The 16220-nt window shown below is 29.6% G+C and overlaps 4 protein-coding genes and 1 long non-coding RNA gene across 5 annotated transcripts; 3 read left to right on the top strand and 2 right to left on the bottom strand.

Annotated features, from left to right (window-relative positions):
* Positions 1 to 21: 21 nt before the first annotated feature.
* On the top strand, positions 22 to 6229 carry LOC145971314 (putative acetylcholine receptor chaperone). Its single transcript, XM_083098857.1, has 4 exons — positions 22 to 257; positions 3597 to 3735; positions 4119 to 4225; positions 4286 to 6229. The coding sequence occupies exons 1-4, from the start codon at positions 147 to 149 to the stop codon at positions 4397 to 4399; spliced, it is 471 nt and encodes a 156-aa protein (XP_082954983.1). The 5' UTR covers positions 22 to 146; the 3' UTR covers positions 4400 to 6229.
* Positions 264 to 3540, top strand: LOC145971315 (uncharacterized). Its single transcript, XR_014438841.1, has 2 exons — positions 264 to 775; positions 925 to 3540. It is a non-coding gene; the product is annotated as an uncharacterized LOC145971315 (long non-coding RNA).
* Positions 2005 to 8399, bottom strand: Vta1 (vesicle trafficking 1). Its single transcript, XM_083098855.1, has 4 exons — positions 8071 to 8399; positions 7460 to 7897; positions 7255 to 7374; positions 2005 to 7124 (listed from the first exon to the last, which is right to left on the bottom strand). The coding sequence occupies exons 1-4, from the start codon at positions 8183 to 8185 to the stop codon at positions 6973 to 6975; spliced, it is 825 nt and encodes a 274-aa protein (XP_082954981.1). The 5' UTR covers positions 8186 to 8399; the 3' UTR covers positions 2005 to 6972.
* A 186-nt stretch (positions 8400 to 8585) lies between these two features.
* On the top strand, positions 8586 to 12291 carry LOC145971310 (sec1 family domain-containing protein 2). Its single transcript, XM_083098854.1, has 10 exons — positions 8586 to 9091; positions 9164 to 9406; positions 9524 to 9793; positions 9898 to 10083; positions 10252 to 10500; positions 10615 to 10743; positions 10835 to 11066; positions 11502 to 11610; positions 11808 to 11954; positions 12063 to 12291. Exons 1-10 carry the CDS (start codon positions 8894 to 8896, stop codon positions 12271 to 12273), a joined length of 1974 nt encoding a protein of 657 aa, XP_082954980.1. The 5' UTR covers positions 8586 to 8893; the 3' UTR covers positions 12274 to 12291.
* On the bottom strand, positions 12159 to 13457 carry Xrcc2 (X-ray repair cross complementing 2). Its single transcript, XM_083098856.1, has 2 exons — positions 13262 to 13457; positions 12159 to 13175 (listed from the first exon to the last, which is right to left on the bottom strand). Exon 2 carries the CDS (start codon positions 13128 to 13130, stop codon positions 12306 to 12308), a length of 825 nt encoding a protein of 274 aa, XP_082954982.1. The 5' UTR covers positions 13131 to 13175; positions 13262 to 13457; the 3' UTR covers positions 12159 to 12305.
* Between the last annotated feature and the right edge of the window lie 2763 nt (positions 13458 to 16220).

Raw genomic sequence — 16220 nt, 5'->3', positions numbered from 1 at the left:
CCCTCCCTCCCTCCCTCCCTCCCTCCGCCTCGACGACGAGGTGCGATCTCGCGGGGACGAGATCCGTGCTTAATCACGGCCGCCCGCGCCACGCTCGCTTCCGGTAATCGATCGGCGGCACTCGCGTACACATCGGGCCCGTCAAGATGGGCTCTATAGTGCTCAAGTCGCTCTCGGTGCTGCTCGGAATATTTTTCGTCTTCGTCGGCACCATGAAGCTCACGTCACACATCAGCAAGGACCTGCACAAGGACCTGGTAAGTCGTCCGAAGATCGATCCTTCTCGCACGCCAGACGTTCCGAAATAAAACATACCATGCGACGAACAGTGTGGCCATTGTTTTGGTAATTCGAAAAATCGATAAAAACTGCATCGTTTATTATTAAAATTCCTGTTAGCGCATCTTTATAGTTCGAGCTAGCTAAATTAACCGAATCAATAACGTGATACGTAAGATTGATGATAAGATCATGTTTGCTATGATTCTTTAAAATTAACAATTAATTAAATGATGTTACATTTAATATAAAACTGATGAAAGAAAAATTGATGGATGATAAACAATTGCTGAAACAAAAAAGAAATAACGAATAACTAAATATAATGATATCAATTACTCTGTTTTATAGGTGCTAAGTTAATGATTTAATTAGTATATAAATAGCGAATTTGACAGAATTAACAATCAATCATACTCTCGAATGTCCATTTGATGATCTGTAACTGTCAAATTGTCAACAACAGAGTTTGATTCATTTTGCAAGGTGCACAAATGTAAGAATCAATTATATTATTAGATAATTATTAACATTAATTAAAGTAATTATATATTTATATGTATAACATATATATAAATAATATTTAATTATATATATATATATATATATATATATAAATAAAAAAAGATTTTGTAACTATATCAGATTGACAGACTGGACGCCATTTGTCACTTGTACATATTCCCCGTCTCGCCTTCGCTTATGTAATTTCGCGGGACGTCAGTACGAAAGTGGATATGCCGCGTGTGTGCGCACATCTATATCCCGTCTGTCACACAGAGAGCTCAGCTTGATGTTATGTAACGTTACGTGCTTATGGCAACGGCGTTTTCCTCTCGCCAACTGAAAGCAACCCACGTTTCCACGATGTCCATTTTCGTTTTTTAACGTTTTTTAGCGTTTTTTAACGAAGATAAAAAATGCGACGACGACGATGAATGTGGCGTTTGAGCGGGAGAGAAGATCCTAATCTTTTCATAATAGATTTCAGTCTAATATAAATGTCGGTATTTCAATATGTGAAACTTTAATTGGCAAATTATTCTCTGATCTTTTGTAAGCACATGAAACGTTATTTATTTTATATCTTACAAGAATTTTGTCCCGCAAATTAGAATAATTTATTTTAATTAATATACATATATTTTTTTTTAGAGAGAGTTATCGAAGCTACCTTATATTTCGATTTAGCAAGAATTCATTTTAATTAGATGATATTTATAGTAAGCACGTGCATGCGCAGTGCTTTTGAATTTCTCAATCTTAATCTTGCTACACATTTCTATTCAAATTTAAATAGATTATCTACATCTTTCTTTTTTAATAAAATACATTCTTGTTTCCTATTATGTAGAAATATGAATATTAATTATAAAAATATATAAAATTAAAAAAGATAGAATTATAGAATTTAAAGATATTGAAAACAATATTTTTTATAAATATCATATTTAAAAGATAAAAATAAATTTAAATGATGTAACAGAATTCAGATGTTTTAAAAATAATTTTTGCCATGAACGAAAAAACTTAAAAGGTCTCAGTATTAAGATAATCTCGGATTTTATCTCGGAAACTATATCGATAATTGGCATGTAATCGAGATTTAACCAACATTGTATTTTTTTTATTTAACATCTTGAATTTTTTAATTTAATATCTTAATTTTTAGAAAAAAATAGGAAAGTAGTTACTAAATCTATAATCGACATTGTACAGATTGGCTTATTGAACTTATTGCATTCTGATTTATTTCGCATCTGACGTTCACATTTTATTAATAATTATTTTACCAATATATTTTTTTAAAACATAATATTATATATTTTTTTAAAACATAATTTGTGACAAAACCAAGAAAAAGCATTAATTAAAATTTAATTTTATAAAAATAAAACGAGGGAAAATATATATACGATATTTTCGCGTATGATTAAATGTAACATACAAGTTAATGCAATGCCAAATACTTGATTGTGGCATTAGCCAACTATGACAGTCGCAATGAGAGGGTCTCAAGGCTATCAGAAAAAATATAATTTCTGAAACTTCACCGATTGTAAGACGCGCATGTCGTATCGTTTATTGTTAGCTTATTATAGATGATGTAAAAATACACGCACGTTCAATATCGATATACATATAGTGCATACTGGAATACATGTATGCGATTAAAGACAGCGCACTTTCATCTCTCGCAAATTATAAGATATTTAAACGATATATTGTAAAATATATATACATGCGTGTGTTTATTGTGTGATAAACACAATGTATTACACTTAATTATTGTTAAAATTTCGACTCTCTAAAACTTACGATGTTTTATCATCTTTTATTATATTTTGTCATCTTCTGAACAATTTTAAATTAAGTAAAGTATAGTGTAAAGTGTTTTAATGTAAAAGACAGATCGTTTGGTGTATCATTCCACTATTTTGGTAACTCTGACATTACCCAACGAAAGTGATATTAAGGTAAACACTCGTACAGATTGCTTGGTGAAACGCCAGTAAGCTTGCTGACTTGCTGGCGTGAATGATATTTATATACTTCGCGTATTAGAACAAGTCGCATTTTCTTCAGATCCTCGTCGAATTGTCTGAGACTGCCAAGATGAGCAGTCTCAGATCTCTCGATTATTTTACTATTACATATATGATATATTTATACTTAAATATACAATATACGGTAATAGCAACATTAGACGAACAATGAGATATTTTATTTGAATATTTTTTTTCTTTTAACAAATTTTAAATATAAAAAAATATATTTTTTTATATTTTATATAAAATTCTTGTTTCCTATTATATAGAAATATGTATATTAAGTATAAAAATATATAAAATTAAAAAAAGAAAGAATTATAAAATTTAAAGGTATTGAAAACAATAATTTTTATAAATATCGCATTTAAAAGATAAAAATAAATTTAAATAGTGTAAGAGAATTCAGATGTTTTAAAAATAATTTAAAATTTAAATTAATTTTAAAATTTTTAACACTAAATATTTTAATAAAAGAGAAAGAGAGTATGCTTGAGAATCTGTTCAAGTTTTGTCTAAGTGAAAGGATACGATTTTTCACTTATTTACGTTTCCAAAGGTCAGTTCATCACGTTTCGGTTTTCTTACAAGAAAAATTATTTGAGCTTTCAGTAGAAAATATCACGACATGCATTAAATTAGATTACCCGAACACTCTGTATAATTCTGAGTGTAACTACTACTTTGATATATATAAAATGATTTATTTATATATTTTCACAATCGATGATCGCTGAGTTTTAATTCCTTCCTTTTCTTGTTTCACAGAGAAAGGAGTATGTCAAGTACGCAAAAGTATTCCCGCTCTCGGGGACGTTCGACTTCAAAGTGCCCAGCAAGTGGTACCGAAGAGTCGTGGGCTCGCTGGAGATTATCTGCGGCCTCGCCATGGCAATTATTCCAAGTCGTAGGTGCAAAGAATCAACCACTCCATTCTTGAGCCCTAATATTCTCCCTTTGCAGACGCTCATCCCGCCAGATTATCCTTTTCGTGGAGATTTTATTTTTGTATCGTCAATTCTTGAATCTGATATCACATATATACATTTATTATCGCTAATCTTTCTTTTACTCGGATCACTGATCACACGAACCGTTGAATTTACTGGATGCCAACTTTTTTTTACGGAGACTCAGATTCACATAGATTTTCGTTTCTGTGAATTCTCTCTTGCTTCTCTCGCTTTACTACACGGATTTTTCATTCCGTAGGTATTTTTCATATTTTACAAACAGAACTGGGGATCCATGATTAGAGAATTAATCTCGTGTAAATTATATATTTTTCAGACAAAGTTAAGAACTTGTCGAACACAGTGCTGCTGCTTCTAATGCTGATGGCTGTGTACTCTCATTACATGGTCAACGATAAGTTCGAGAGGATTGCCCCGGCACTGGTGAGTAATCTGTTGAGTTTCAAGAACCATAAACTGATAAAAAGCGAAATGTGGTTTCAGGTATTCTTCTTTATGCTGACGGGGCGATTAGTGATTGATTGGCAGCTGAGACGAGGGGATATGCAATCGGTGACGGCAAACGGCGTCGATGACAAAGCTAAGAAGCAAGACTGAACGGGATTATGATTGAGAACGCGTCGTTTTCACGTTAACCCATGAGATTCTACGATTTAATTTCTGAAACACTGTAAAATTAATGTTTATTTATTTCAAATGTCTCTCTTTCGCTTACATTTTTCTAAAAATGGGTCTCTTTTAAAAGATTCAAAGCATCGTTTACTCAATATCTTTTTTAAATTTTTTTTCCTAATGTGTATAAACTCGGGAGATACTCGCAACAAGAAACTATATCTATATAATATTTAGAAAGAAAAAGAGAAATGTGGTACTTTGGGATCATGTGGGTTAAATGAATAAAAAGTATAAACTTTCGAAAGAAGAAGCGAGATGGGAAACAAGTGATTTATGGTAATTATTTTTAATGAAAAAATATTAAATTTTCATTGCACTCTATATCTACTTTGCACACAATATTGCAATATGATTTACAAAATAAAAAGCAAGCATCATTAAATTTATAGATGCGATAAAATTCACAATTAATTGCGAAATTATGAAAAAAAAAAATAATTTCTTACCTTTACGCCTCTTTCTTATTTCACGATATAAATTATTTGACAAGTACAAATTAATTTCGATACATAAACGTAATTTAGTGATTAATTAATATCTGTAATGCAAAATTTGATTGTTAAAATTAATAGTAATCGCAGTCCAATCAGAGATCGGTAAACGTTGTTTTCGCTAATCGATGTGATAGTGTTTCATCCCGCGACAATTTGATTCATTAAGACAAGATACTATTGCACCAATGTCAATTGTCGCGCTGGCCACGATTCAAAAAATTATCTCTCTCTGTTTATACTACAGTTAAGACAATGATATGAAAAAAAGCAGAGATTCCCCAATGGAAATAATTATTATCAATAATAATTTTAAGATTATGATTATGATTAACTTATTCTGATTAATTCGTTGTCTCTTTTCATCTCTTTTATAATTACGACATAATGATTAATCTTACTAAATACACACACATACAAATGCACAATATACATAACACTGTAATATAAGCAGATATATAATATAAATAAACTAAATATATATAGACACGATATATGTATAAAGAAAATTATATGATACGTATGAGACTAGCTATGGTGTAAACAGAGAAAGAAAATTTGCTGCGCGTAATACTGATTGACATTGATGCGATCCGGTCCTCGATGACTTTAGCTTAAGTATGAGGTACTAACTGCCATTTGAATGAATGTGTCCTTATATATGTTGTGCGAGGATGTGTGTATGGAGAATATCGAGAAAATGTTTCTAGTAATCGAGACATACAGAAGCGCGTATATATTAGCGTTAATTTATTTCGTAAAAACTTCACGTGCAAATAAGGAGTGTGATCGGACAATTTGATAAATAAAACTAAAATTTTAAAAGTGAGAAATCAGTGGATAGACTTTCCTATAAGCAACATTTGATACCTATGATCGTATTTTCATGCGAGGCAACACTTTAAGCTATGATAATGATTTGTGGAATGTTTATGCACTTGAATATAAAATTAATATCTTTGTCCCTCTATGAAAATTCATTTCATAATAATTCTCATAAATTATTAATTTGCTTTGGATTTTGAAAAAATATTTGTATGCTATATCTTTGTTTAAAGCATGATTATATTAATGTTTAAATTTTCCCTTTTGTATATAAAATTGCAATGAAAGATACATAATTACATCATTTAAATGTTGTACTGAGAAAGTATTATCGTTTAAATATTAAAATTTTTCGATATAATCACATTTTTATATCATGTAATGTTTAATAAAAACCAGGAAATATTGAGAAGATCGATATTCATATGTATATGTACATTTTCACTTATTTATTTATTTCTCTTGGGCATTAAGTATATATAAAAAAATATATTATGTACAAGAGAGATGTATTAAATATATACATCTCGCGACACGAAATATAATAAATCCATTTTGCTTACGGAAAATTACTAAATTCTAAAGTATAATACTGTTCCTCAAAAATCATATATCGAGTCATCTATTTTAAAACAATTTTGATTAATTTTTGTAATATGATTTATGTTTTAACATTTTAAAATTTTTATTTATATGAAGATAATATAGCTTTTAAATATCCAGTTTGTTTAGATTATTAGCAAATTAATAATTTTCTTTCTATAAATGTCTCTATTGATAACATTATTAAAAAATTATTTGAGGAACAGAATAATGATGTTGTGGAGTTTTTATTAGAGAACATATTAAAGTTCTCAGGACAATTTAGCTCTAATAAATATGATGATATTACAATTCTATCTTATTTCGAACAATAGCTAAAATCTAGAAACACATCCTGTAACAATTTTTATTTTAATTATATAAGTGCAACATATTCAAGGCCAATTTGACTAGTTATTGTAATTGTCTCTATTTTCGCTTTCTATTATCTGTATTTAAAAGTTGCACATGTATAAAAATTGTGAAATGTTAGTAAGATATTTTTTTACTGACCATTACAGGAAACAGGCGACAAGTTTAACGCAGTTAATTGCAAGCAAGCTGTTACCAAATATATTATCTATGTGCTTCCTTCGTCTATGCAGGTTCCTGCCCGGTAGTTAAAAGATGTATAGCCTTCCGAAGATTCATTACAGAAGTAGATATGTCGTCATAATCCAATGCACTACTCGCCCATTTTATAAACTTTTGGGCCTTACTAACTTGCTCTACCGATAGATTAACTCCACCTATAAGATTACATTTGATTCAGAAGTGAAATAATTATCTCATATTAAATTATTGCATATCTTTGAAGATTTGATTTAATTATTTTTTTCTTTTGTATAAATAAATATATTTATATATTATTAGACTTACTATCTGTCTTATATTCAGTGTTGTCCTCTGCATCAAATGATTCAGTTCTTGTAGTTGGTGGATTTGCAGGAATAGATGGAATACTTTGCAGAATATTGTCTTTGGGACTTTCAGCAGGAGCTACATTCAAATTGAAATTTTTAACTAATGATAAAAAATTCTTTACAATTTAATAACTTGAAAAAAAGATAAATAGTCAATTTACCATCATCATTCAATGCCTCCTCAAACTCATTGTCTTCATTCTGTTCTTTCATTGGCCCGGGTACCGGAGTTTCCCCATTCATTAAGCAGTTGTGGATATAAGCTGCTTTCCATTGCGCATACTTTCGATTCTGCGCTGCTTCTACACTCAGTTCTCCAAACAATGTCAATACATTGTACAATGCCTGAGCAGTATAAAAGCTTTGCACTACATTGTTAGAAAAATTTGCAGCTCTATCATTCTTATCGGCATACAAAAAGAGCTTTAAGGCCCAATTTTCCAAGTGCGCTTGAGCAGCAACATCATTAGTAATGGCTTCATTGTCATGTAATTCCTTTTTTGTTATCTCTAACCAGTCCATTAACTTTAGTAAAAAGTTTGTCTCCTCTGATGTCTTTGTAGATAGCTTTAATCCAGTTTGAAGAGCATAAAGGCGGCCTGTTTTTATTAGAAATTTTAATATTTATCATATTAAAGGAGGCAAGAAATGTTAAATCTCCAATAAAATATATATTTTTCAGTAAAAAAAGACTAAAAAGCGCTGAAAATATTCTAAGATATTGAGAAATATTTTCACACTAGTTAAGAGATGAAAATGTTATTATACATACACCAATAACTGACGACACAATCTCGTTGATCGTGCTTCGTTGCGATCGTTATGTATTGCTGTATACTTTTCAAAGGAGTCGGAATTTTCGGCAAATCGGGTCCTGTCAATGCCATGGCGTATGAAAGACGTCAAAGATATGCGTTAAAGCTTAATTTCCTCTTGAGATTGCTTTTTGGGAATATTTTAGCGAATTTTAATCATCAAGATCCTTTTAATACTTGATTGAAGATGACTTATTATCTCGCTTCAGTATAATCAATCGTGTGGTACAATATGCGTCGCTCTCTGAGTAGTCTGAGGTCTGAGTCTCTGATATCTGTCATAGCTTACAGCTGCATCCTCACATCAGCGACGCGGTCAGTAAAATTAAAGTACGATTCGCAAAGCAAGGAAGAAAAGATCTATCTAGAGAAATCATCTAGTTTTATGATATAATGTAGAAAGAGATAGAGATCCAACCAAAAGTATATCTCTCTTTCTAATTCTAGCCTTCCGATTCATATCAGCTGATCAGCTGTTTAATCATATGGCAAGGAGGAGACATGTCATGGGGACGTAATATGTAAACGTCTTGATTTAATGCGATGTAAAAAATTAGTTTGCCATATGTGATGATGAACGCGGAGGATATATAAATATTATCGCGTTATATTAAATTGATATTATTTTTTATATTGTTTTATAATTTTAACGTTACACCGAAGGGCCTAAATGTAATTTTATTTTCTTACTTTTTCTTTTTAAATAATATTCTTCGTTGCTCATTCTTCAAGATAACATCGAAAATTGTGATGATACTTCTGTGATGCGTTTAATTAATAATGGAAATCGTTGGTAACCTGGAGCAATTTCTTGCCGATACTTGGCACGATATTGCGAATCTCGTACGAGAATCCGCAGTTTACATAGATCATGCAGCGACAGAGTGTCTGCATTGGCATACCGGTGGCAGGATCTATTCCTTCCTTAAGGATGCTGGTGCAGTGTCTGTTTACGAACTGGCCATGTACAATTTTCGTGTACGTGAAAGTACAATATTCCTGTCTCATACTTGTAGGATTGTGAGTTTATTATGACCTGCCCTGTTACAGTACGTGAAGGTGCAGAATTGCAAGAAGGCTACTATTATTTCAACCTCCACAAATCCAGCATTTTATCAGCGTACTGTCAAGATGATAATGGAGAAGAATGCATTTGATTGTTGTACAATTGTCACTGCTGCACATCCAACTGTACTGAGTTACGAAGACACAGTTCTATTAGAGGACAGAGTGGATTATATCAAATTAAAGAGAGATGTGAAAAGCTGGATGTGCTCCAATCAACAGTCACAAGTAAGTAATTGTCCCATATTTATGTTTAATAGTAATGTTCAATCATAGAGAATTTGATTTTATAAATTTTGAATGTATTGTGTGTATAAAATTGACTTCATTATTATTAATTTACAGGACTGTTTAGTGACAATACTATTTCGACCTATTTTTATTAGTCCAATTGACAATGGTCTATTTGTGACACCACCCTTTGTTGATCTGTTGTCACCTTTAAATAGTGAATTAATAAAGAATTCAGAGTGCACGGTTGATCATCTTGTAAGCTTATTTAACAGTTTGTTTGCATACATAAACTTGAAAGAAGACATTTACTCGATGGGAAAGTTCAGTGAATATGTTGCTGAAAAATTAGAAACGTTACCAGCAGCTGTTAATCGTAGAAATGTAAATATTTTGTTGTAAAAGCATAATTATAATAATCATAATTAAATAAGAAAGATAAAGATATATATTAAATGTTTTATTTTATATTTTATTTTACATATTAGAATTTAATTGGTGCAAAGAAAAAAGGAGTATCTTTAATCTTTGTCGACAGAGCATTAGATCTTTGTACTCCTACTAGTAATAACACTGAATCATTGTTAGCGAGGATACTATGTACTTTACCACATTTGTCTCATCACTGCAACGACGTCGCCATAAATATGTCTTCTCTATTTTGTGGTTCACAGGTACAATAACTCATAAAAAATTAACATGATATATATCATAAAAACTCATAAAAAATTAACATGATATATTTCATGCAAGTATAATACTATAAATAATATAAATTCGTAGAATATTATAAAATTATTATTATTATTATTATTAAAAATTACAAGTTTTCATCTTTCAAGGAACTTATCGAAATACCAGGATGTTTGGCCAGTAAGGACAAAAGTTTGATGAATATATTAATTACGAAAAAACAAAAAGAGGTGTTAATTGCTATAAATAAAATGCTCATCGACATATTGTCGACAAAAGAAAATCTAAAACCAAAACTAGCAACAAGGATTACCGCGCATAGTCTAGAAAAACTTATAAATAAAGTCAAAGATATAGATAATCTTCATGCTATAACAGAATCAAGCAAAAAGCTTCAAGTATGTGTTTCAATGATAAAATATCATTGTATATATAATTTTCTTATCATATATATAAAATTTAGAAAATTACACAAATACTATTCAACATGTATAAATACTATATTATTGCAGGTAATGCTGGGAATTATACAAGCCTTGACATCGGAGAAAACTTCCCAATTAGATCTGCTGATTAGTCTTGAGAAACTGGTATTGCAAAATATAGCTGTAAGTCGTGATTCTACGAACGTGCTTGGGCAAGTAATTATCGAATTTAGTAGTTTTAGCATTTCTCGATTATATCTTATTTCATCACGATTATGTATACGCTCTTCTTTTGAAATATTTTTAGTTTAGCAATATAATACGAACTCGCGAGAAACGAGGTCTGGATACAGATAATATCTTGGCCCTTTTGATGCATATTTATGCGCTTGCTGGAACTGAAATACAATTTTCTTCTCAACAAGAGCAGCAGCTAAAGGAAGCCATCGCCGATGCTTTATTTGAAGATGTTACAAAATTAAATGAGAATCCAGTTAATAATAAGATGTCAGTGTATCAACAAACTTTATTACTCTTTGGTTCGTAAAATATTATATATTACAAGATACAGAAATAACAAACAATCAAGAATATCAAAAGATTCTGTTATTTGTGACAAATATTGCAATAACATAAAAAATCTATCAAAAAAGATTTGTATTTAATCGAATAATAGATACATTTATTTTTTAGATATATATAAAGAAGTATAACTAAATTAAAATAAATTGTCTCGAAAAGAAAGCTTTCTTAAATGTATAACAATTTATCCAAAATATTAATTTAAATTATCTGGTTGATTTTCTTTGCTCTCTACAATATATAAAATTATGTAAATTTGTTATACAAAAATATAGATTGTATCTAATTAAATTGATATCTAATTACATTGAAGTTACATTGAAGGAATTACATAAAGCACAAATAATAATAAAAATATTTGCAATCATACTAATCTAATGTATTTAAATTAGGTGTTGCTGATGATCAATCCCTGAAAGAAACATCTGTGAAAGTAGCAGAACGCTTCATAAATGTTTTACATGAAATAGCACAGCAACGTGCATTTCTACACAATTACACGTATGAAACTATTTATATTACATTTCAAATTTATCTAAACAATTTAAATAGATAATAAACTCAGAAATCAAATGTATATAATGCTTCTAATTCTTATAGCTCAGAATTTCCTTAGTTTCCAAATATTTTATGTTTTCAATATTCATGTTTTACATTTGCTAAAATATAATGTAGTGACTTATTTATATCTTTTACAGCTCCTTGATGTCCAAATCAAGTTCTCAAGAGATTGTTCAACGAGTTGGCATTTTGCAACAATTACTGAAAGACATATTCCATCCAAACAGATATGAAATTCCTGATTTACATCAGAGATCGCCTTCATTGTTTTCAGCTGGATTCAAGTAAGTTGAAGTTCAATACATTATTTTATTATATCACCATATTTTAAGTGTTTATTTTTAAAATTTTCTAAAAAAATTTTGTAGACTAGTTTGATATTTAATTTACAGTTTATTTTCCAAAGGAAAAGTGAAACATCCGCGCGACAATGATTGGATTATTATTTATATTATTGGAGGCGTAACACCGGAAGAAGTAAGAGAAACTAAAGAAAATATATCTTTATTTAATCCAAATTGCCAAATAACATTAGCAGGCTCGAGATTGTTAAATCCGTTAGACATAGTGGACAAATTTCTCCTCTCATCAATTGATTATTAATAAAAAAATATGATTTCATTTCTGATATATTATCAAAGAATCCATTTTATACCAGAATCAGAGATTGTATAACGAATCTGTTTTATATCATCTTTAGATTGTACATGACACGTAAATTCACGAATCACAGAATTTTTACAAAGTTGTAGCCTGTAATTTACACCTGTTTCCTCCAATAGATTGGTGTGTTTAGGACTATTTAAGTTAGTTGCAGGTGATTCATATTGGGGCACCGATTCCCATCTTGTGTAAACTGTCATATTGCAAAACCGAGATATCCGAGCTCGAATAATTCGTACCAAGCTTCTTGCATACTGATCCATACTAAGTATACCTTTCTCTCTCCTCACCTGCCAATAGTATGCCAATATATTATCTATAGCTAACAGAGCAATCCTTTCATTGCTGAGGAGTTCGTCCTCAAGCGCTTGCAGAGACAGCTGTAACTGATCATTGTTGCAACAATTGATCACTGTCAAGTTTTCCAGAGACTTATTTACAACTAGATCTACTGTCTCGATTGGTAGCTGCATACCAGCGGTTTTGCACGCGGTAAGGGTCATAATAGTCATAAGTTCAGCTAGTTTACTCATTTGAACCTGACCATATGTATCGATCAGTATTGCACAAGAGTCGCATCCATCGATCTTGATCCCTTTATACCTTGCGGGCAATATGCATTTTGCTATAAATTGGCATAATAGCAGGGTCTTCCCGGTGGCTGATGCTCCGACGATCTCTATGACATTTCGGTCACCGATGTCGCTGGGGAATAGAGTCTCGTCGAGGTTAATCGAATGCCGGTTCTCTCTGAATCTCGATAATAGTTCTAGTCCACCTTCGGAATGGAATTGCATCTTGTTAACGATTAATGATGCACATTCGTCCGTTTTCTCTTGTCACTATCGAATAATATCAATTAACAAGACATATATATTTTAATTTTCATTAATTGTTATTGTTGACATTTAGAGAATCAAAATAAAACCTGTTCTTGTAGCAGTCATTTTCGTTTCCATGATCTCTCACTAGAGTGCAACAGGCAACAGTATCGAATTTATTGCGCATCTCGATTTTATTTGATATCATTTTCGCAATATTGTAAGTAATTTCATGTATCAAATCAATTAATTATTCAACAGTGGTTTTAAATTTATACTAGTCTTCTTTCGTTTTAACTTTTTTTCTCTCCGAAATTTTTGTTTTTACAATTTTTCTCCTATCTTCATATCATGACTTTATATTCTACATTTATGAAACGTTTTAATTTTATATTTATAAGATTTTATTATTAATATTTTTATAAGATTTTTTAAAATATTGTATCTTATTAATTATATTCTTATTTCTTTAATTATATTATTTTTTTTCAATATACTGTAATGTGAAATGAATTTTTTCATAGCGGAAATTCCGATCGCTTATTAATTAATTTAATTGTGGGACATTATATTTTAATATCAATTTCAAGTTGAAGTAAATTTTCTATATAAATTTTTTGAATTCTTTCTACTTACAGGAAACATACATTTTTATATTTACAATAATCTTTTCGACATCCTTTATTACAATTTCTTTATTAATTACGTATTAAAATACGTAAATGATATATAGATAATAATATTCAATTATACGTTTAATTAAAAAGAATTAGCTAATGAGCGCATCCATAAAATGTGCGTTGTAAACACGTGCCAATAGCGAGTGTGTCAGCAACGAAAAGAACAATCATATGCAAAATGAAGTATCATATACTATGTAATTTGCATTTTGTATTGTAACATAAATGTAATTTAACTTAATTAAATTAAATTAAATTTAATTTAATTTAATTTAAATTAACTTTAAAAGGACAAAACAAATCTTGCTGATTACAATCATTCTTTCACAATTAACTTTACACAAGTAACTTAAATAATCCTAGTAGCAAGGTGTCGACTACGGTTAACAATGCTTTATTTGAACGTAAATTTAAAAGTTGGAAGATTACAGGCTATTGTTCAAATCCATAAAATGTGCGACTAAAATGGGAGTGTAAATAAAAGATATCATGAGCGCAAAAGTTTTAACGGACCTAATGGACAATGAAAGTAAGTTAAAGTGAATAGAGAATAAATTTATATTTATTAATAATAGATTTGAAAATGAAAAAAACAATTAAACGAAAAGAATTCTATAATATATTTTCCATAATTAGGGACTCTCTCTCTTGTGCGGACGACTGACTAATGGCAATCTCTTTTTACTCTGAACTACTTATAATTTATTCTATACGTTAGAATTTAGCTGGTACAAAAATAAAAAGATTATCTTTAACCTCAATAGAGCATTAAACTTATATTTATACTTTTACTAATAATAACATTGAATCATTATTAGCCAAAATACTATATACTTTATCACATTTGCCTTATAATGCAACGATGTCTATAAAGGAGATTATAAATATATTTTCTTTATTTTTCAGTTTACAATTATAATAATTCATAAAAAATTAACATGATATATATTTCGTGCGAATAATATAAATAATATCGTAGAAGAATATCATAGAAATATTATTATTATATAAAAATTGTAACTTTTTACATCTTTCAAGGAACTTGTCGAGATACCAAAATACTTGGAGCGAGAAAAGTTGTTAATAAATATATTAATCACGAAAAAGTAAAAAAAAGTGTTGATTACTATGAAAAAAGTGTTCATTAACATGAAAAATATTTTTTGACAAAAAAAATTTAAAATCAAAATTAGCAACAAGAATGTTTGCGCGTAGTTTAGAAAAATTTAAATAAATTCAAACACATAGATAATCTTTGCTATAATAAAATTAAGCTTCAAGCATGTGCACATAATTTTTTTTATATACAAAAAAATTTAGAAAATTACGTATTAGATATAATATATTGTAAGCGTTGCTGGGAATTTCACAAGCCTTAACATCAAAAACTTTCTAATTTCTGTTGATTAATTTCTAGAAGCTACAAAATATTTGCTAAACGTGGCTGTAAGTTGTGACTACAAACGTGCTTCGACAAATAATTATCGAAATTAGATTTTTGCATTTTTCGATTGTATCTTATTTCGTTATAACTCAGCTAAAAATTCTTCTTTCCAAATACTTTTAGTTTTATATAACATGAATTTGTGTGTGCGAAAGAAATGCGAAAGGTTTAGGTACAAATAATATATTGGCAGTTTTTTGGTACATATTAATACGTTTACCAGACCAAAATATAATTCTCTTATTATCAGAAGCAACAACCAAAAAGGAAATCATCGCATATATGCTTATGTGTATGTATGTATATATATATATATATATATATATATATATATATATATATATATATATACGTATATATGTATGTTTATCATATACCAACCGAAACATGCTGGCGAATGAATCATATCATAAAATTGCATAAATTGTACCGCTAATAGATTCCATTTGCCTGCTATATATATAGTATGAGATAATTATTGAGGAATCAGAATACATTTACATACATGTACAAAGTATATCAATATATGTAGTATATGTATCAGAATAGATTCCACGTATAAAATTATAAATAGAATTCTCTGTCGCGAATTATATAGATCGATTAAAGTGGATTTAATGCGACGTTTAAATCATAAAATTAATAATTGAAGAAATTATAATCTCGAAATTAATGAGAAAACATCTGAGACGGTTTTCAATAGATTCCTGATATTGAGATTAGATATTGAGATTATTCAAGATATTGAAAGAATTTTTTATTTAATCAGGCCATGAGATATCATTGATAATTATTCTCAAACAGATCAGTCTTATAGACCAATTGCTCCAATTTTTAAGAACGCGTTCTTCGAAATCAATCGAGAAAAAATAAGAAGAATCGCAACATTCTACATCTCGATTCGCCGAATGAATTCGCTTCCTTTTCCTCGGCAGCAAAATT

The sequence above is a fragment of the Camponotus vicinus genome, unplaced genomic scaffold (assembly GCF_025532165.1).
Source record: "Camponotus vicinus isolate PSW18456_S1 unplaced genomic scaffold, iyCamVici1.0 SCAF_4, whole genome shotgun sequence".
In the NCBI taxonomy this organism is placed as follows: domain Eukaryota; kingdom Metazoa; phylum Arthropoda; class Insecta; order Hymenoptera; family Formicidae; genus Camponotus; species Camponotus vicinus.
The sequence above is the reverse complement of the archived record's forward strand: the minus strand, read 5'-3'. Positions and strand labels throughout refer to the sequence as shown.